Source organism: Prunus mume, linkage group LG8, assembly GCF_029339155.1.
Source record: "Prunus mume cultivar Tortuosa linkage group LG8, ASM2933915v1, whole genome shotgun sequence".
In the NCBI taxonomy this organism is placed as follows: Eukaryota; Viridiplantae; Streptophyta; class Magnoliopsida; order Rosales; family Rosaceae; genus Prunus; species Prunus mume.
This window is the reverse complement of record NC_142705.1, coordinates 10,043,375-10,065,503: the sequence shown is the minus strand read 5'-3', so window position 1 is coordinate 10,065,503 and position 22,129 is coordinate 10,043,375. Positions and strand designations below refer to the sequence as shown.

At 35.9% G+C, this 22,129-nt stretch overlaps 3 protein-coding genes across 5 annotated transcripts; 1 reads left to right on the top strand and 2 right to left on the bottom strand.

The window, feature by feature from the left end:
* Nucleotides 1-2,001: 2,001 nt before the first annotated feature.
* Nucleotides 2,002-3,891, bottom strand: LOC103339698 (protein LITTLE ZIPPER 3). Of its 3 annotated transcripts, none has more exons than XM_089042938.1 (2): nucleotides 3,577-3,891; nucleotides 2,002-2,545 (listed from the first exon to the last, which is right to left on the bottom strand). In XM_089042938.1, exon 2 carries the CDS (start codon nucleotides 2,508-2,510, stop codon nucleotides 2,277-2,279), a length of 234 nt encoding a protein of 77 aa, XP_088899064.1. In that variant the 5' UTR covers nucleotides 2,511-2,545; nucleotides 3,577-3,891; the 3' UTR covers nucleotides 2,002-2,276. The 3 variants fall into 3 exon arrangements, with proteins under 3 accessions (XP_088899064.1, XP_008241253.1, XP_008241254.1); XM_008243031.2 differs by having other exon boundaries at nucleotides 2,002-2,548; nucleotides 3,577-3,887; XM_008243032.2 differs by lacking the exon at nucleotides 3,577-3,891 and adding an exon at nucleotides 2,811-2,954 and having other exon boundaries at nucleotides 2,002-2,548.
* A 6,076-nt stretch (nucleotides 3,892-9,967) lies between these two features.
* Nucleotides 9,968-13,132, bottom strand: LOC103339699 (putative purple acid phosphatase 20). Its single transcript, XM_008243033.3, has 5 exons — nucleotides 12,886-13,132; nucleotides 11,936-12,227; nucleotides 10,784-11,358; nucleotides 10,350-10,438; nucleotides 9,968-10,242 (listed from the first exon to the last, which is right to left on the bottom strand). The coding sequence occupies exons 1-5, from the start codon at nucleotides 13,051-13,053 to the stop codon at nucleotides 10,059-10,061; spliced, it is 1,308 nt and encodes a 435-aa protein (XP_008241255.2). The 5' UTR covers nucleotides 13,054-13,132; the 3' UTR covers nucleotides 9,968-10,058.
* Nucleotides 13,133-17,190: 4,058 nt separating this feature from the next.
* LOC103339700 (purple acid phosphatase 22-like) lies at nucleotides 17,191-20,544 on the top strand. Its single transcript, XM_008243035.2, has 5 exons — nucleotides 17,191-17,468; nucleotides 17,564-17,855; nucleotides 18,959-19,527; nucleotides 19,625-19,713; nucleotides 20,153-20,544. The coding sequence occupies exons 1-5, from the start codon at nucleotides 17,304-17,306 to the stop codon at nucleotides 20,385-20,387; spliced, it is 1,350 nt and encodes a 449-aa protein (XP_008241257.2). The 5' UTR covers nucleotides 17,191-17,303; the 3' UTR covers nucleotides 20,388-20,544.
* Nucleotides 20,545-22,129: the final 1,585 nt, after the last annotated feature.

Here is a 22,129-nt window from a genome sequence, read left to right as displayed (position 1 = left end):
CGTAGCAGAGTTATTATTGGACTGTTAGATTGAACCTCTTCATTGTAACCCCTCAACATAGTCCCTCGTTATAGAATTCTTGCATTATAGAAGCTCCCACGATAAGATTGCCCGACCCTTCATATAGATCTCAAGTGGTCTCTCTGTCCATCAAAGCTGGGCCCTGGATTGACTTGGGTATGACCGTACATAGTTGATCAATCAACAGTAGGTAGAACTGGTCCATCATCAACTAAATGCATAGCCCACAATCTAATAATCCACGGGCTACACACCAATGGCTCTCTTGGAAGTTAGCTCATAGATCTTGTTCATGGGCCCACTTTCTTTTTATTTTTTTAAATAATTATAAATAAATAAAATTGTCGGCATTCTTTACCTGTCATTGTTGCTGAAATTTGCCAACATTTGTGAGAAAAAAAATCCTAAATCCATTACTGTTAACACAAATTAAAACTAAAAACCACTTACTCGTAATCACAAAACAGAGGAAAATGCTAGGGAAAATCACTCACCCACCTTGCGTAACGGTCCTCAGAGGGAAGGAAGCACAAGCATATGCCCTTCATTGCTAGAACATCAACAACATAAAGCTTCCCCCTCCCAATGGTGCCCTAAACTTGTTTGAGAAACCTTGTAACCAGATTGTTAATGATCCCCTAAATGAGCCAAGAAATGCGATATGGCATGATTGTTGGCTTAGGCAGGTCAAAATATCATTGGAGGTTAGATGTATGGATGGATTATGGAATGTTCCATTAACAATGTTGAAACAATCAAATCTATTAAGCACTTTAGAGGTCTAATCGTTTGGGCCAACATCAAAGGGACCTTTATTTTCATACACCTTCTTCCAAATTCAAACGTCTTAGATATTGTTATGATGACCAAAATCTTAAGGATACGATGTCAAACAAGGTCAATGCTGATGACCAAAACCAACCCTATTTCATGGTTTTGGGGTTTTTTTTTTTTTGTCAATAAATTTGTGGGTCTGAATTTTTATGTATTGGCTATCATAACCATGGTGCTCTTTTCAACCTTGAAATTGATTTTGCTGAGTTGGTGATGTGGTAAGGTGTCATAGCCATAGGTAGGGTTTGTTAGACGCATTCAAGTTTTGATTAGACATTCTCTCTTTATGTTCTTCTTCTTCTGATAGATTTTGTTTTGTATGATGGTCAACTTAAAAGGATATACAGATGCCAACAGAGGACGAGACTTATGTCATTTCCATGACTTTGATATTTGATATTGTGGGTTACCACTTTTATTTATTTATTCATTTATTTTATTGTTTTTCAAACTTCATGAACCCATATTGACTTTCTATATGCTGAATCTTTTGAGGACGTTTCCTCTGATTGGATCCTCCCATCACCTCTCTTCTCTTCTCAGATAGCCACAGAATCTGCATGACAAGTTGTCAAATTAAAATATATATAATCCTTTCTGAAGAGAAAGAAAAACAATCTGTTCTATTCTATCAAACTAAGCCGTAAGGGGTAGGGTTTTAGCTGCTACGTTACTGGTGCTTCATGTTGCTTACTCTGTTTTTTTGCCGTATAAATTATAACCCTCATGTCAGAACCAGTTTGCCAATTAAGAAACTTGGCTCTGTACGCATGCATGATTACTTTCCCATGTGATTTACTGTTTGACCATCTATTTCTTCCATTTTCATGTGATTTTTTTTAAAGGATATTAAAGTGAGAATTAAAGGAGATGTTATCAGGTTTTTTGACAGCAAATAGCAGTACAAAAATGAGAACTGCTCATTTGAAACTTCTTACTTTTTAGTTTGGTTAACACTGCACTTTGATTTTGTGATAAAGTGGGGAAAGCTATCAGTTTATTTTTTCATTGAATTGGATTATGAAGCTCATGAGATAGATTGCATTATCTGATGTCTAGTGTATCAATTGGTGTAGAGCACTAGTTCCAATTTGGATACTCAGTTGAAACAGTTGAGAGAGACAGAGAGAGAGAGAGAGAGAGAGAGAGCTACAATAAATATTATATTTCTTTCTAGCAGATAGCTTGATACATCCTTGTAGACCAGAAATTTTTATATCCTAAACCCCCCAAAAAAGAGAAAATAGCATAAGATAAGGAAATAGAAGAAGCAGAGGTATCCTTGATACAAAGATACACTAACCACTTTTCCTCTATGTATCTAAAACTGGAACAACTACCACTTTTGACTAAAAAATATTACACAAAAAAAGCTAAGTCCTAGTGGGGTCATGATATTTCTATCCAGCTAGCTATATGTCTTAGTTGCTGGAACTAGAAGGATTTTGGGTGGAGCTGGAGCTGAGATTGAGGTCAGGAATATTGTTGTTTGCTGCTGCATTGGCTTTTGAGTTTGTCTTGGACAGCTTCTGCTTCAGCTCAGAAAGCAGAGCTTGATTCTCCTGGTTGAGAAGCTGTGCTTTCTTCCTCAGCCTCTCATTCTCTTTCATTATGTAGCAGTTCTGCAAGTACAGCTTTGAGTTCAGCCTTTCCATTGCTGTGAATTTTTTTTGGGTTTTCTGTGATGATGCTTCTGAAACCAAAACAACAAAAAGTATCAACACAAGAGTATCTCAGATAATATTTTTTTTTATTGTCATAAACATTTGTATATATTTAACACATGGAGACACAAACATTATACTATATTTTAAATCAATCTTAATATAAAAAAACAGAAAATAGAACAAAACATACAGAAATAAGAAGAAGAAAAATGCTTGTTTTTGAGTGCCTAGAGTTTTAACAAAATGAATGAAACAATAAACCTATTTGAATCCAAGAAGAACAGTTACCCCAAAAACAGATTACAATGTGCTTTCTGCACTGCTTTTACTGGAAGTACTTATGACAGTTTTACAAAAGAAGGTGATGACAACAGGGGAAAGCAGAGCAGGTGGTGGCCAAGAGCAACTTATTAACAAGTTTTGGACCACTATGGTAGATTTATATATATATTGTTTGCTAGGGAAGAAAAGAGAGATGGAATCATAAGTAGTCTAAAACTGCACTCAATGAAAAAATGGTCTCTTTCGGCTTCCCGTACATGAAAGAAAAGGATCAAAATCCTAAAATCAGATTCAAACTGCAGAGACTTCAACTTCTCTGTTTCATTAAAAGAGCATTCACAAATACAACTCTTGCCCTTTTGCACAATCAAGAAGATGGTATGATCAAAAGTTTTAATTTTTTTTTAAAGAACAAGAAAATGAAAATAGAAATATAAGTTCCACAGAGTGCCATGGAGTGTAGAGGGAGACAAACAAACCGTTTTTAAAAATAAAAATAAAAAACAAATGTTGGAGAATCCAAGGTGTGAAACATTCTAAAGGCAGACATTCTCTCCTCAAAATGAGGTGTGGAACAGACAAAGAAGAAGAAACCAATAAAACCCAAATGTGAACTCACTCGTCTAGCAATTCTGATAAAAACCCAAGAAGGGCCTCTAGAACATGAAAAATAATCAAGAAAAATAAGAACAAGAAGAAGAGACAGAGACAGAGAGAAATATATATTTATATGTTTATATATAGAGATAGATAAAATGAATAAAGAAGTCACCTTTAGGAGGTGGCTGGTTAGAGAGAGAGAGAGAGAGAGCGCTTTGGGCCGAGGAAGCAATCTGGTTTGTAACAAGAAGTAGCAGTGGAAAAAGGAAGAAGTTGGTAGTGAGGGACAAAGGGAACAAAAGAAGGCCTTAATTTATAGAGCCAAACTACAAGAGAGAAAAAGAGCTTGTGAGAGAGAGAGAGAGAGAGAGAGAAGCTCATGAGGGAGGAGGGGACATGCCCCTCTCTCTCTGACACAACAATCATGCATGTGTAAGCATGGAAGGCGGCCGGTTAGGAGGCCTAAAAGATTTTAAGTGTTTTGGGTTTTCTCTTCTATGAATGATGATGAATATGGCGTCATGTGAATGATGATGGTTTTTTGGGTTTTGCAGCATAGAGAGAGAGAGAGAGAGAGAGAGAGAGAGAGAGAGCTAGGGGCATTTTGGTCATATAAAAATGGCATTATGGATATGAAGAAGGGACAATTATGGGACTTATGGCTAGGGCTTGTAAAATGATGGTGGGCTAGGCCGTCCCAAGATTCGCAATGATGGTTTGGATTGGGTTCTAAACCATCATCACCACCCCCTCCTCTCCCTCCACATCCCTCTCCTTCCATCATCAATTACTCTTTTGTTTTATTTATGCTCCTATTATTTTTGTCCCTCCATTTTCTTTTCTTTTTTCCCATTTTATTTCATTATCTATTTTCGTTTGTGTTCGGAACTGTTGGCAATAATAATAATAATAATAATAATAATAAATTTAAGCCATTATGGTTTTTTTTCCCTTCCCTCCATTTTTGTCATTTTTTGGTCAAGAAATCTTACTTGCTATATTGTATCTTTTGGGTCATATCAAAGATTGTATCATCCATATAGGGACAAATTTGGTATAAATCAATTTATTCATTTATGCTATTTTTTTAATAATGTTATGTTCCTAGAGCTAGAGGAGTGTTTTTGTGAAAAACCCATTAACCCAAATATGAATCCAAGCTTAAAAAAAAGGTGGTTCCAACAAAAAAGAAAAAGGGGGTAGGGGATTAACTTATAGCAAAAGACTCGTAGGCCTTTGGTCCTATGAGTTATTTCCAACCCTAACACACACAAAAACAAAATCAAAATTTAAAAATCAAAATGACCATTTTGCCCCTGCTAGATAACTTGCACGTTTTGCACCATCAATGTTGTTTTGTTTTACGTTATTAGAATCATAATTATTAGGCCAAGGGTAGTAAAGGAGGGGTATATTTTTTTTTTTGGTTGTCAAAATTAAGGGGTTGAGCTTGAAATAATGGTGAGGGAGGAGGGGGGGTAGGGGCCAAGCCAAGCCCTCATGGGTTATGAGTGGTTTAACGTGAAACATCATGGTTGACAGGTGGTGTTTTGGAAGGGTCTATGGGTGTAAGGGTATAATTGTCCATCTGGCTTTGTTGTCCCTCGTGGAGCTCGTTCATTTCACTCCTCATTTGCGGCTCTGCTTACATCAATCTAATTATGGGGTTCAATCCATGGGCTGGCAATGCTGGAAATGACCATTCTGACCTCAACGGTTTTCTTTTTCAATTTTATCAAACCTTATTGCGACAACGTTCCTCATAAAGTTAAATGTTTCGACTTTATAATTTCATATTTCGATTCCAATATGATTACAACTAATGTCAAATTGATCCAAATGAGATTTTAGTAATACATGAAATAGTTCAATATTGGGTCAAGTTTGGGCCCAATGGGCCTCACCAAGTTGGTATCAAACTTCGGGTTAATAGGACAACGACACTTTTGCTTTTACTTACGACACGAACACTTAAGATACTCACCAAAAACTAAAGTGTTTGAGTCGAGCTTTATCATGTCAAGTTCATAACATGTTGACACAATAATAATACGATTATTAACAAGTCGTATTGATGTTCATTCACAAAACATGTTAGTGGCATGTTATGTTTGTGAAATACTAGGTTCTACCCTGTTGGCGAGATGAGTTTCTTGTAATTAGCCTCGCCTTCACTTTCTCTGTTCTTGGACACTTTCTACAAATTGTTTATTGATTCTTTTGCTCTTTTCTTGCGGTGGTTGTAATTGAACCACCAACTGAGCTTTGATGAAAGTTAGATGAAGAAGGTGGCGGTTTTGGGCGTGAATTTCTCTGAACTCCTATGGTTGAACATGGGTGGGTGGTTTCTCATCATTTACCATTTGTTTTTTTGTTTTTGTTTTTTACGATAATAACCTTTATGGAATCATCCGATTGCTTAAATGTGTTATCTTTCCTTTTCTGTTTGAGAGGTATTTTTTGCTAAACGTTTTTCACGCATGCCTTTGGTACTTTTTTTTCGGGCATTTGTTAGGTAATGTGTTGGACATAACTTCTTTTTTTTTTGGGGGACGTTTGTTAAAAATCTACAAGATACCATTTAGAATCTCATGACATATTATCTTAATATTCTCGTACCATACAATTTAACATACTATGTTATTCAATTTTTAGTTAAAACATCTGATTTTGAATATGGCATTCTAGTTAACAAAATGTAATGGTTAGTTAATCCCTATTGATATTTGGGGTAAATTCGATTGATTCTCCTTGATGTTTGATGCTATAAGTACGAAAGTTCCTTTTACTAATTTCTTCCCCTTGAGATCTTAAGCCACATTTAAATATAAAAAATAAAATAAAACCCCCAAAAAGTAGGATAATTTTTCCACGTGTTACTGTACTATTAATTGAAAATAATAAAATAATGTTATCTCAATTACATGTAAGTTTTTTTTGGCCAGGTGTGATGTGCCAGGTCAAATCCATCCGTCATTCAAACTATGATCCGGTCAACTAAAACATAAGGGCAAAAGGGTGCTCTGTAGAGGTCTGCAAAGAGTGGACTCAATTTGACTAAGTGTGTAATGAATCCCAGCCTTATAAATCTTAGGTCTGAAACAACCAATGATGGCCATCCCCAACAATAATGGTTCTCTTCCCCTTTGTAATTATCCTTCCCTTCAATTCAAACCCATCTTAAATAACCATCTTACTTTTTGCAGCAAATTGAAGCCACCCTTTTAATACCAATTCAAAAAAGAAATAAAAAAACCAACCAGAGAGGAAATTGAAGAACGGGGTTTCATGATTCAATTGGGTTAGGTTTTGTTTGCTTTCATAAATGCCTTATGGCAGTGCTCAAGAGATTTTGCATGGTCACAGATAACAGGCATTCATGAACCCCCATCATCATGCACATTGCCTATAATTACCATTATGCACAGTGCCCTAATTTTACCCAAACAAAACTTATGATTGCCTCACCCCTGGTGAAATTTAGACAGCTGACCCCTGCAATTTGATTGGATGGCATTGATTTCTTTATTGTTGAGAAAAGCAAAATGCTAAACTATTCTAATGTACAGAGAAGGAGATTGAATCTATATAAGAGCTGTCTTGACTAACCAACATAACCCGCATTGCGGATATGACATTGACTTAAGACACGTGAAAGGTTAGAGATTTTCATAATTTGCCCAAATTAATCCCTTTAATCATGGGTTGGTTTGTGTTCTTATCTGATCTACGGGTAATGGGAGTTGAGATTTAATTTGAAAGAGCTCATGGGGTTTCAGGGGAGGGCATATGACCTCATCAACATGGCAAAGCCTTTAAGACCAACTTTCTTCTTTATTTTCTGAGGTCGTTTTTAATGATTTCACATAATTCCAATTCCTGCATGGCTAATGATGAAATTCTACATTATTATGGTTAGTAAGTGCATTGAACCCTACACGTGAGCTAAGGAAGGGGTTTGATAATTTTAACTTTTAGGGTGGTAATTTGTTTTTTCTTTTATTTTGGGACCACACGTGTAAGAGAAGATCGTCGACAACCCTGTTTTTTTTTCTTTTCTGTCTTCTGGGTTCTGGCCTGAATCTATAGATCACTGATTGAATCCCCTAATGAGTTCACACGGTTATAGGATTATAGCCCCATAGGTGGGGACTAGAGTATTTGCAATCTGGATCTTGTTCCACCCATTCTCAGTTCTAATTGGATGCTTGTTACTTTGATGGATAACTTGTTGAAAAGCATTGTTTTATTTCTAGTTGAAACATGAATTAGAGATAGTGAATTTGATGTTAATTATATCTCTTGTAGGGGCGAAACTCGTAATCAGTAATGACAACGGGAGTGAGATTGTATTTTTCACTATAAGAAAAATGCAGGTGAAACTCGTAATAAGAAATAACGGGAGGAAAAGATTGTGCTTTTTTAATATAAAAGAATGCACGAGAAATATAAAAAAAACTCATTTTGAAGTGCAAATAACATCTCATAAAATTTCAAATAAAATATTCCAAAAAGTCTCAGCCTCACCCTTATACCTCATAATCTTATATGAAAGAAGTTCCCTTCAATATAGAACACAAAATAGATTAAAGAGTACTCTTTAAAATTCTTAAAATAGACCATGTTATGTGAATGTGGAAGTCCTACATAACATAGTCTACTTTTAGCGTTTAGGCCCCAAAAACAATAGGACCAGCCCTCGTTAAACCCTCGTTTATCAGTGGATACCTACTTAGTGTAGGTTCCATTTTGGTGGAACCCACTTAGATAGGTGGATCTCACGTAGTTTCTATTTTTATGACCAAAATAGTTACGTTTAAGGAGTAATCTCTAACCCAAAAAGCAATGAAAAGCAAAGCAAAAAAGGGTAACAGTAGTACCATTCAGTACTTCAGCAAAAATTTTGTCACCCAAAAGAAGATTAAATGGGAAAGGGTACGTTCAAACTCCGGGAACCATCGAGAACTCAAATTGAGCGGGAAAGCAATTTGAGCTCGAAGTCAAGTGATTTGGAGTGGATGAAACGATATGTGCAAGTCAGCGTAGCGAATCACATAGATAAGGCTCTAGATGTCAGCGTGTAGAGATAAGACGAGCAAAGTTCGAAGAGAATGGATGTCTGAGTGATTGAAAGAGTCGGTTTGGAAAACATAAGTATTGATAGGAATACAGGGGTTCGAATCATTCTTTATCCGCAGAGTCATACGTAATATGTTACATTATCTATAGATAAGAACGTATCGGGAAAAAAAAGGAGGAAGAAAATAAAGAACACTTGAGCTACAAAAATTCTCTCATATAGCAGAACAAAAATATAACATAAGTTCTCATCATATGAAATAGTTTCTCCAAATTATAAAGGCCTCTCTTTTCTTTTCTTTTTTTACTTTATGTAAAAAGTGATGCTGAAGTTGATTTGGCAAAGCCACCAACTTTAGTTGGAAAGACGTATCATTAACTGAACAAAATCATCTCCATCCGTGGACTAAATTAAACTGCCAAAACCCAAAGAGGGTCCATGATCAAGTGTAAGCCTATCTCACAAAATGATGGTTTATCCAACAAATCCTAACACAAATTATCATTCACTCTGGTGGACGAAACTATAACTTCACATCAGACCTACAGTTTTCCTAAGCAAGAAAATTATAGCCACATTTGACTTTTCTTTAATTCTTTTTGCTTTTAAAAAACATCGTCATGAATCCAAAAGAATGGTGCTCAAATTGTAGGAGGCATGTTAATATGGCAGACTATTATTGCAAAGTGAAAACTCATACCCAATTGCATTGATAGGACAGAAAATGACGACTCTATCAACAATTTCAACTGGGTTTTTCATTACTATGCGAATCTGATCATTTTTTTTTTCTTCGGGATATCATATGGGGATGGATTTTGGTTGAAATTTTTGTTGGCTTCACTGTCACGGAAGTCAACTGCTGATCCTTTCTTCCACACAGTCATGATCAAATATTGCCACATTTAATTTAATTTAATTGTCCAATCCAACATGCCCACTTTTATTTTTATTTTTCGAAGTTAAAAGGTGGGAGGATGGGGTTTTTCTCACTCGCATACCGACGCATCGCCAAGATAAGGTTCGAATCTGAGATCACTAAACTAGACCCAATCGACAATCCAACACGCCCAGTTTCATTGCAAGAGATTTTGGGATTTTTGGTGTTGGACTGATTCATCTGCAACACGATAAGAAATGTTTAAGCAAAGGAGTGGACATGAGCAAAGTTATGGTTTGGGGGTCGGGCTTGCCTTAATGTAAGAGATTGGGTCAGGGTTGTTGGGCTTGCCCTAACAAGGAAAGCATTTGCTTATTTCTACCTTCGGCGTTTATAAATGCATCTAAAGATCCATGCACTCATTACCCAAAAGAATTTTATTTGGCCCTCATTATAAGACAAATGGCCTCTGGCACTTGGGCTTAGGTGTTTTTTTTCATTTTAAAATTATATATTTTCATTTTATTTAAAGAATGTTTTTAAGAAAAAGTGTAAAATTGATTAAATAAAACTGAAAAAAGAAAAGAAAAAAGATACTAGACCTTTGAATAAAGAAACTTCATTTTCTTTTTCATTTGATTATTTTAATTGGATTGGAAGGAACATGAATATTATGCAATTTAATATTAGAATTTTAATTTTTGCAGGCAGGATCAGAGGAGAGGCTTGTGAGCCAAATGGAGTCACTGGCAACTGCCTCATCATCTTCATTCCTATGCCATGTCCACTGTGCATGAGTTGCATTTGCCACCACTAATCGCCCGTGCCCAAAGCTGGCCTCCCTGAAAACCGATATTTTGGGTTGCGGATTCTTATACCTGTAAATATATAAAAATTAAAAAATTAAAATTATTCGTATAAATCGGCAGAAATTTAATAATAAAATGATTATTTAACAAGTAACTATGAAATTAAACCAACTTACTTGCTAGCAAGACCTTCATGGTTGCCACCATCTCCAATGGTAATATGCACTGGACCACAATTATTGGCTTCATCCTTGTAAACGCGGGTCTAAAATAGAACAATGAAATTAGATGAGACCATTAATAACAAAATAAAAGAAATCAAGTAATCGGATCCCAAACCGATACATTTTCTTTAATTTCTTATTCATCTTTTTACAAACGATATGATATTTACATAAAGGAACATGTTCTGAATAAGTTAATACGTTTATTCGAGTAATGGAATGGTAAACGGATCATATTAAAATGTAGGATCTATTTGTGAATTACATTTATGTTATGTTTGATGATCTTGTCATTTTAGCATTGACACCTTAATAATGTCTAATGTGATCTGTCTAGCATTTACTTGTAAATTATAAACTCGAAAAATTTGAAGAAGAAAACTTACAAAACGCTCATATGCATGTACATGGCCGGCAAAAACAACATCGACACGAGCTTGATAGAGCAGATCTTCCATGGCGTCCTTCATGTCAATAGATTCAGATTCACCCTGGTGAGCCTTGTTAGTATTGTACCAAGGAGCATGGATAAGCACAACGATCCACGGGGTCCTTCCCCTATCCACCTTCCCCAAATCTGTTTGCAACCACTGGTACTGGGCAGAACTAGGATCAAAATCAGTGTACGACCCCAACATGATCACATGAACTCCAGCCACATCGAATGAGTAGTAGAGGTTCGAATCCGAACCACTCTCTTCGTACGGCATGTGCCACCTTGCATTGTACGCAGTGAAGGCATGAGTGTGTAGGACAGGGATTTTCTCGATTTCGTGATTGCCTTGTGTCACCATCCAAGGCCGCTGGCTTGCCAAGGGCTGCACCAGACGGCCAAATGAGTCCCATAAAGGTTGGTCGACGTCTGCATAGGATAAGTCTCCTGGTAGCATAAACATGTCGTAGTTTACTTTGGATATGTGATCGAGGGTTGATTTAGTCCATTCAGTTTGCCCAAGATCACCTGCAAAAAATGCACATTATTAATTTTCTTTTTTGAAGAGAAAAATCTACATATATAGAATATAGTGTATTGTATTAAGGTAACACGATTTTACAATTTGGACCGAATTTACGGATCACCTAATTAACACGTTAGTCAAGTCTACATACAGTGTACCACAAAACAAATATCTACACATCCTCCTTTAATTTCCTTTATTGGCTAATCCCCTGATTTTTTTCCTTTGATCTATCATTTCCAAATATATACACTTTACTAAACGCATCCTAATCTTCATATTTTAACTTGGGTTTTTTTAGGTTTTGACATAAAAAAAATTCCACTTTGTCTCAACTATTTATTCCTTTTTTTCTAAAATCATATTGGATTCCTTTCTGCTTTTATCCTTTGATCTATCATTTCTAAATATACACTTTATACTAAATGGCATCCTAATCTCTTCATATTAACAAAATTCACTGACATATATATATATATTATATATATATATATATCACGACACATATACTTATATCACGATACTACAAATTTGAACCGCACACTCAAACAAAAATTAACCTACTAATGTGTTACATACCTACGATTGCAAATGTGATAGGGAAGGATGCAGGAGGGGTTTTGAAACTGAACTCAGGACCCGAATTGGATCCACAGCGGTAGTAGTATACTGTGTTGGGTTTCAAGGGACCGATGACCACGTCATGGATTTCCCCAGACTCGTACATCAAATACTTGTATGAACTTGTCGACCCAGTTGCTGACTTCTCATATGCACCAGGAGATGTGCCATATTCCACTGTTGCTGGACTTGGACTGTCGGTGATCCAGGATACTCTCATTTTGTCTGCACCTACTGTAGATATATGCACCTGCGCCAGCACATAAAACAAAATTGTGTACATTTTCATAACCTATTTCAAATCAATAAAACTCTCAAATTGACTTGGTATTTGTAAATTTTAAGATTTATTTTGGGGTCATTTCAAACCGAAAACAAAATTAGGGTAACGTCAATCTCCGAAAAATGATTATTCGGTCTAGTGATATTACTTTTTACTTCGTGGGAGTGTATTTCAGACTCAAATCTCACTATACCAAGTAATAATAATTAAAATAAAATAAAAAAACAATATGAGGGCATCTTTCTACCTATAAATATCTCATATTTGGCCTCTTGTGTCACAGATGTTTGTCCCCATTCATTTTCCCTTTCAGTTCCCATTCGTTCCCATTCATTTGACTAAAGAGAAACCATTTGTTCAAGAGAAAAACTAGGAATTCAAGATATTTCGGTTAATTTATTGTGGTTGGTAAGTAAGTAAAGAAAAAACAATTTCGTCTGGTAATCCATCTTGGACTAAACTAATCTCAATCAACGAATTAATCATCAAATCATCTCTCTAATTACCACTATCTAATTAAGGCCATAATTTGGCTTTCAAGTGCCCCCAACGGAAGAAAAACACTTACAAAAATGAAGAAACAGTTTTACGAAGACAAGAACAGAACATATACAATTCAGAGTACCTGTTGTGGAGAATCAGAACCAGGATCGTCAGAAGGGACATAGACGTTTTTGCGCGGCGGTGGACGGTTATACCCCTGGACCAGTGCATTAAAGAACACCGGAAAAGCCAAGCCCATAATTGTCAAAACAATGAGAAACCCTCCCAGCCGGCCTTCGACAACCCCCATGTTTATTGTTCCTACCTACTCAAATCTGCAGAGACAATAAAAAAAAAAAAAAAAACCTCACCAGAAGAATTTGAAGCAACAATGGTTCTTCTTCCTCGTATATATATATATATATATATATACAAAAAAAAATATGTCATCATCAATATCATGCCCGTGGATTGATCGTTTTGGACAACTCCCTCGAGGTTCGTATGTGACACGTGGGGGGCTACCCAGATGGACACGTGTCCGAAAGCCAATTTTGATGGTTTTGATGTTGTTGTTGGGTGTGAAAAGAGTTTGGCAATTTCGGGTGCAAATTTCGTGACGGATTTGGTGATTATTGACTTTGATTGTGGAAGTGCATTGCGGCCAGTTTCATTGCCTTTCAGTGGACTGCTTATCCAGTTTAAGTAATAAAGTATATTGTCGTTTTTCCATCCATGCATGTCACCATTAGGCAAATTTGAAATATGGACATGGAGATCATCAACTCAATATCTGGCTAATTAAATACACCCGGATTTTTATAGACTCCTCTAATGATAATTATAAAAATGGCAGTACTTAAATAGAAGTAAATCTAATTCGTTCGGTGGCATCAAAATTTTCACTTTGTTGAAGGAGGTTTCAAGTTCAAATCTTATAGACTAATGTTGAATAAAAAAAACAAACAATTCAAGATGCTCTCATTTGTAACATTTTGAAAAGTTTATTTTTTAAGACGGAAAATGAGGTATTTGAATTGGGAACCTATTTCAAAACATTTGAAAGCTAGGGAATAACAACAATTAAGTAAATTTAGATTTTAGCCACAACAAAAATTTCACTTTTAGAAAAAGCCAAAGCTTTTTCAAAAAAGACAGAAAAACCTCTCAACTTTCAAATCAAAGACATTCAAATGTGAAGGATTCCTTAGGAAATCCAAAAATAAATAAGGGTAATTTTGTCCATTTTGACTTATTTTAAATTTTTTCTCTCTCCTTTGGTCTTTTCCAAAGTCTCCTAAAAATTAAAGGGATGCAAATTGTATTTCACCCACCTTAAGCCAAGTTATGGAGAAGTTTTATTTATGGGTGTATGATTCTACTCAGAATGTGCCACGTGTATATTCAAAATAGCACTCATTTCTATCCAGAAAGAGAGAAAAGAAGAAAAAGATTGTGGGTGGCGGGCAGCCTACCTTTTAAAATATAGATGAAAGAACTAACCTGCACAGTGTATGAAAATATGCAATGTATTTTTCTCAACAAAACCAAGAAAATCAGCCTCACATGATCACGGGTCACTCTCTAACTCATGTCTCTTTCTTTCGCCAAACCCCAAATGCATGGAACAACTTTGCCGACCTATATATAATACGGTCGGCAACACGTTCAATATATAATACATCTATATTTTGGTAATGCCAGGATTCAGGAAACACGTTCAAGGAAACTACAACAAGCAGGCTTCCAGTTCATTCCCTTTAATTTGGTTTAGACTACCCTAAGACTGATTTTTCTCTAATGATTGTTCGTTAATTTGGCCCTTTTGACTTGATCTATATAACATAAAGCTCAAGGGAAGAGGTTTTTAGTGTAAATTGCACAAAATAACACCCGAACTAGGCAATGATACATTTTCTATATATATATAGACGGTTCGAATCATTAAAGTAAAATTCATAATAGACTCTACACAAATAATCATGCTGATCTTTTTTGCGTATAAACAGTTCATTTCAGATCGTTAAAATAAAATCCGTAATGAACTTTATAAATTGTTCTTCAAATTAGATTATTTAAGCAATGTCTCAATTAAATGATGGGGTTTCGTTTAATCATGGTAGCCTAGTGGATGAATCTGCGTCACATGCTGGCGGTGGAGTTTTCATTGAAGTTGAAGTATACGTACGACTTCCATACTACGGACAATTTAAAGTTAACTAAAACTCTAAAAAAAGTAGATGCTTTAGGATATTCTAACTTCTCTTCTCACTATTATTTGCATGTGATGTGCATGATCCGCCACACAATATTAATTAAACACGTAATTAAGACTACTTGTTAATTAATTAAATTAATTCGGTTCTTATAAATTATATGTGTCTTGATCAAGATAATATATGATCATGTTTGACTTTTATTCTACAACTTGAGATATGAAATTTTCTGCATATAAGATATGACATATATCAGAAGTTTCTAGCCTCCTCCACATTGTCATCACCACTCCTCTATATTGATCAATTAGCCCCAAACTCTTTCAATTAATCAAGTTCACAGTTGCATCAAGGATCTTGGGTGTGTGAATGTTAGAGGGGTGAGTTTGGAAGATGAGATTAAGGTTTTGACAAGATGATAGCTTAGGATTTGTAAATAAAGTTGCATTTAAGATGATATTTTAAACTGTAAGGGACTTGTAGCTCAAGTGGTTAAAAACATTAATTCCTACATCCAAAGTCCTAAGTTCAATTCCCCGTTCCTCAATGTTGCCTGTACCAGAGAGAGAGAGATTTTGATCGCTAAAATATTATTTAAGCGATGGAGTATCCTTATTTATTGTTAAAGAAAAAAAAGCAAGCAAACAAAGATGCTGAGAAAATTGAAGTGGAAGTTAGAGACTTGATTGTAATAAGGAATTTCCATTATGATTGGATTAGGATGACTTGTCGTGAAGGAGAATGTGGCTAACTTGTTCCAAAACTGAAGTATTCGTGTTTGTTCTTCAATATGAACCCAAAAAGTAAAAAAAAGACAACAAAATTTGTAGTTTCTTCTGGATGTGCTAGTTTAAACAAAATATATGTTCCATGTTTAATCGTTGAGACTTGAGGATGAGCCATGACCACACCACCACATGTTTTCTCTTGCATAATTGTGTTCCACATAAAACTCTACGGGTATTGTGGGAGCGATTTTTGTGAGATATTTGCTTCCACAGATATAACATGTTAATGCACCATAGCTCATCCATCAAAATGTCTCAATGAATTGAACTGTATGTAACCAGACAGTCTTAAGTCAAATGTTAAGAACAAGTCCATGATAATATTATTAAGGAACAACCCATGTAATTCCTTACTTCATCAGTCTTTATTCCATCGTGAAAAGAGTCATCTACCTCATGTTCAATTTCGCCTTATTTATTAAGGCACTTCGGCTTACGACTCATTAAATTAATTAAAATAGCAAGCGGATCTCCTCCAATCAAACGGGAGTATATATAAAAAGGGAAAACAAAGATGAATGGTACAAGAAATGTGGGTTTGGTCCAAATTGACACCATTTTTCAATCCCTCTTATTCTAAAGAGTAGATTCCAGGGATATGCTCATTTACTCGTGTGCATGTTCGAGATGGTGAAGTCTTTGTTAATTGAGTTTCATGTGACCCACAGGCAGTTCTATATCTCTTTCACAGGGTCCTCAGTAATTAACAAAAGATGACAAATAACACTCATCTCCAGAAGGTTGGCACCACCAACTCTAATCAGACTTATAAGTTATAACATCACGAACGGATATTCAGATTAACAGTCTAGCAACATAACATGTCAATATTTAAAATGTAGTCATCCATACTTAACAGCCTTCCACGCATAAAATGTATTATATTTTCATTGGAGATTTCGGGTAGCTTCTCTACTTTAGTCCAATGTACAAGCTTGCTCTCGTTGGAAGAAGAAATTTTGATATATTATCTTTCTGAAGAAGAGGTATTATATTTTCTTAATAGCACATGATGATCAGTTGAATAATTAAAATATACATCAAGGTTTTTCTTAATAGCGCTTTTTAAATTGAATAAATTTCTCAGGATGATGCATCTGCTGCTCACGAAGGAAACTTGTTAAGCTAGCAAAACCAGAAAAAATTAGCCTCATTTTTATTCTTTCAAGACTAAAAGTTAACATGACCAACTGCTTTGTCTTCTTTGTCTTCTTTGTCTTTTTTTTCTTCTTTTTTCTTTTTTCGGAATGGGCAAAAAGCCGACTCCTAGAGTTCATGTACAGAAGGACATGTTCTCTGATAATGCATATTAAATTAAACTAATTAAGACCAAAACCAAGCCAATTAAGTCTAATCTACAATATGTGCCAGATAGAAATACCAGGGACTGAGAATTCTTGGCGGCCAGTGGCTTTGCTGTAAGCATATCCAAGATAATTTCAAACAGACTTACTTCACGCCATTGCAATCCAAATATTTTATACATTTTTTATTCAAACCCTCTCAAGCCTCATATATAAGGCCTCTCTAGGCTCTGCAAATATTTTGTATATCCAATGGCTCTCAAAATGAAGAAATTATGTCTTCCTGTTCTCTCTCTCTACCTAATCATCTGTCTCTCCCCTCAACTCCTACAAGCTCAAGATGAAGATTTTATCAGACAACCCCCTCGCAGAGTCATATTAACTAAACACACCCGTTCGGACTTGGACCCTCAACAGGTACAAAATTTATGAGCAGTTTGAAGGTTTTTCTTATATGATTTTAGAAAATATTTATCTTCTTTTTTTGTTAATTACTTTCTTAATTGGATAAGGTGCATATATCACTGGTGGGAAAAGATCACATGAGGGTTTCATGGGTTACTGATAGCAAACATGGAAAATCAGTTGTGGAATATGGAAAGGCACCAGGGAAATATAATGGCAAGGCAACTGGAGAAGACACATCGTACAAGTATTTTTTCTACAGCTCTGGGAAGATCCACCATGTTACTATTGGCCCTCTGGAGCCTGCCACTATTTACTACTATACGTGTGGAGGTTCAGAGCAAGAGTTCTCCTTCAAGACACCCCCACAAAAACTTCCTCTTGAATTTGCTGTGGCCGGTAAGTCATGCGTTTTTTCTTTCTTAAGATATTGTATGGAATTGGTAACTGGCTCGGTATATAATTGATATGTCATGTTGTCAGACTCTCAATCTCAAACACATATTTCTGCAAGATTTAATTTGATTGATTTATCGAATCAAACAACATAACACATCAAACTGTCGAATATAGAAGATAACTTTCTTATAAGTAACTGTTGGTGATGCACACTCCAACTTCTTTCTGAAATTAGAATATTCTAGAGGGATGAGTTGGTTAGCTATTGGTTGCTTGAAGGCAAACTAAGCAGAATGGCAAGAAATAGTTGGAGAAGAGTGTGAACCACTCCTTAGGAAAAGTTGCAACAAAATGCTAAGCTGCGTCTTCAAAAAGTCCTCAAAAAGTCACACTGTCCTGGATCATACCTTAATTAATTATTGATGTAATAACCTGGCTTAATCCTATAATTAGACACTTAATTACAACAGCTCTAATATTGCACCTGTGTTTGCAAGTTTGTGCTTCTATCTCTCACACTGGGTTTGGTTTGTGGGCTGAGGCACTGTTTATGTGTTCATGGTTACAAGATTAATATGTCCCAGCTATGTTTAATTTAATTGAGCTCCACTTTCTTTTGTCGTTAGTATTTGTTTGGATTTATATTTGCTTTGAAGGAATCTTTTTCTGAGAGAATATCCTCCACTCATTCACCTTAATTTGGGCTGTACACGAGTCTCCAACACATGCCCCCAAATGGGCATTAATTCCTCATTTGGTGCTTCGATTTGAATTGGATTGGAATTGAATTCAAATCAATCCTTATAAGTTGTGCTTTTTAGATGAGATTAATTATAAAGCACAATATGTTGGACTGTTGTCCAATTTAATGAGTTTATTTTCAACATTTATAAGTTCACCAAACATCGACCATGACACTTATCCAATTTAATTGAAATACTCCAATTCAATCCGAACCACCAAGTGTGAGATAAGTATTTCTTGTTTATATATACTTGTGGACATAATAGCATCTCATTTACCAAAAAAATGAGAATCAAAATAAATTGTCGCACTTTATTAAAATGGCATGTAAATATTACTTGAACGTTGTTAATTTTCAGGTGACCTAGGGCAGACTGAATGGACAAACTCCACCCTAGAACACATAGGAAGCATAGACTACGATGTACTTCTCCTGCCTGGTGATTTGTCATATGCCGACACCCATCAACCACTCTGGGACTCATTTGGCCGAATTGTTGAGCCCTACGCAAGCAAACGCCCATGGATGGTCACCGAAGGCAACCATGAGATCGAGAGCTTCCCCATCATCTACCCAACTGGCTTCAAAGCCTACAATGCCAGGTGGCGGATGCCCTATCAAGAGAGTGGGTCCACCTCAAACTTGTACTACTCTTTCGAGGTTGCTGGGACCCACGTTATCATGCTGGGGTCCTATGTGGAGTTCGATGCTGAGTCAGATCAGTACAGGTGGCTTCAGGCTGACTTGGCAAAGATTGATAGGAAGAAAACCCCATGGGTTGTTGTGCTTTTGCATGCACCTTGGTATAATACGAATACTGCTCATCAAGGTGAAGGAGAGAGCATGAGGCAGGCCATGGAGGAGTTGTTGTACAATGCAAGGGTCGATGTGGTTTTTGCAGGACATGTTCATGCATATGAACGATTTGTATGTTGGATTTTGATTCCTTATTATTTGCAAATTAATTAACGTTAGTTAATTGTTTAATGCTGTTCTTTTAGCTGATGACTACTGTTATATGCAGACCAGGATTTACAACAATGAGGCTGACCCGTGCGGTCCGGTGTATATGACAATTGGTGACGGTGGAAACCGAGAAGGATTGGCATTAACGTAAGTACATTTTATTTTAGATTATGATGTAATGTTGTTAGACTGTTAATGATGATTGTGGATGGTAGCGTAACATTACATGCTTGCTAGTTAAGGGCCGTGTTTGAGACTTCCAATAAGTGTGTGCAAAAGTAAAAGATGGAGCCCTCCTTAACTTATCTTTACATGAAAATACCAACAAATTTGCAATACTTTTTCTGGATGGGCAGCATTTGCATAGTTCAAATTTGCCCAAAAATTGTCTGGGTTATAAAATAACCAAACTATCCCAGAATATAACATGACCTTTGGAGCATTGATGTGATTTTCATGTGAATTAGTTTATGAGTTTGATCTAATTTGTTAAACTTTTGTTCAAAATAACCAAGCTTTTAACTATTTTTTAAGTTTGATTTACCTTAATTTGATCATCTGATGGTGTATATATACGTACATGTAGGTTCAAAGAGCCTGCTTCCCCTCTGTCCTTGTACAGAGAGCCAAGCTTCGGCCATGGAAGGCTGAGAATAGTAAATGAAACACACGCATTTTGGGGATGGCATCGAAACAACGACTCAAACGCGGTTGTGAAAGACCAGTTTTGGTTAGAGAGTTTGAGCAGCTCTAAAACATGCTTGAAATCTATGAACCAGAAGGAGAAGACTGCATCATCATCTGTCAATGATGAACTATAGGAGATTATATATAATTTCACAAAAATAAACAGTCTTCTTCTCATAGATTGTTTCTGTCTAGCCAATGGCGAATCCAGGATTTTTTCTCAAAGGGGTCATAATGTAAAAGTTCTCAAAAAAATTTGGGATAGAAATAACACAGTTATATTTACATTAATTGCTAAGAAAGTAGACAATCCAAATATTGGTAAAGGATCCCATTGTGTAGCGGTTTGGAGCAATTGCTCCCCCATGAAAGGTCTTGGGGTTGAGTCATCGTATCTGTGTAGTGTGTATAAGTTTAATATACTATCGCCTCTCCTCTCAATAGGAAAGGTCCTAAAAAACAACAAATATTAACGTTTTGATCAAGGTAAAAGGAAAAAAATAATTGAGAGAGAGGGAACATAAATGATTTAATTGCAATTAACATACATTATTTGAAATTTTATCCATAAAAACATATCACCATTTTCTGTCAAATAAAACTAACAAAAAAGGAAAGATTATTTTTCGGTCTACATAAAAAGAATGATTAGAAAAGAGAGAGCAAAGCAATAAAATGAAAGGAAAAAAACTCGAAAAATAAAAGAATCAGAAAAGGACTTGGTCTTGCAAGGAGTTGACGAGTTCCTTCCCAGGAATTAAAAGAAGAGGCAAATAAAGAGAGGAATTGGAGGGTTGTTTTTGGGCGAAAGGAATTGAGGGTAAGGGTTTGGGTGGATTCATAGTCGGGTAAAGAGGGGAGATACTATTGTGTTGTTCCTTTATTTATTTATTTATTCTAAAGTCTGGCTCAAAATGACGTAGTTTTGAAGCCAGGTCATTAAAAAAAATTGAATGCGCATGGACAAAAACAACATTGTTTTGGGTAGGTGTTTAAAAAAAAATTAGAACCTTGCGCACACAGCAGCTGGGTGCTGCGCAAGGCTTTGGCCTTTGGGAACTTTTGTCGAGTAGGTTCTATGCACACTTGGAGATGCACATCCATTTTTCCATCTAGGGATCCCTTTTGTCCCTTAGTGCGTCCGCCCATGTCTAGCAAAGATTGAAAGATTATGAGGTTTGGGAGCACAATAAGAGAAAGTTCCTTTTGTAAGTGCGGGATGTGGGGGAGATTAGCATGTTTATCTTGGATTGTGATTCTTGTATAAAACAAATTAATGCAAACACATCATGTTTGTGTTTTTCGTTTTGGCTAGTGAAAGATGCCTTCTTTTTTTAAATAAACTGGACTGGTATTATTGTAGGCTTCAAAGGACAAAATGTGTTAAGATTCTTATTGCAATTCAACGAAAGCAGGCTAGTTGGGTTGAGTGGTTGGCTTAATTTAACTGTGTTTGTTTTTTGCAAAATAAAGTCTAAGATATGGATTTGACATCTCCCAACCAAATCCCACAATACCTCATCTCTTGATTGACACAACAACAAGTATATTCTTCGCAATTCCTAAGGTAGAACCCCATTTTTCAAAACGGAAAATATTTGGCTCCTTCCGTAATGTAAGAACTCATTGCTCCTTGCTGAAAATCACATTTTAACAGTATGTAAAAATGTACTATTCTCTATTTTCTAAGAGCACCTCTACCCCAAAGGGCAAGGGCATGGAAAAGGCAAGGCAATGCAAGGTTTGTTACTATTCATGTGAATAGTGGCAGCCTTAAACCATTAATTTTGATAAGATTTTCGGTTGCTACTTGTCAATATTTATTATAAAATTCTCACCTAAAAATTCAGATAACATTTTTAGATAAAATTTTCAA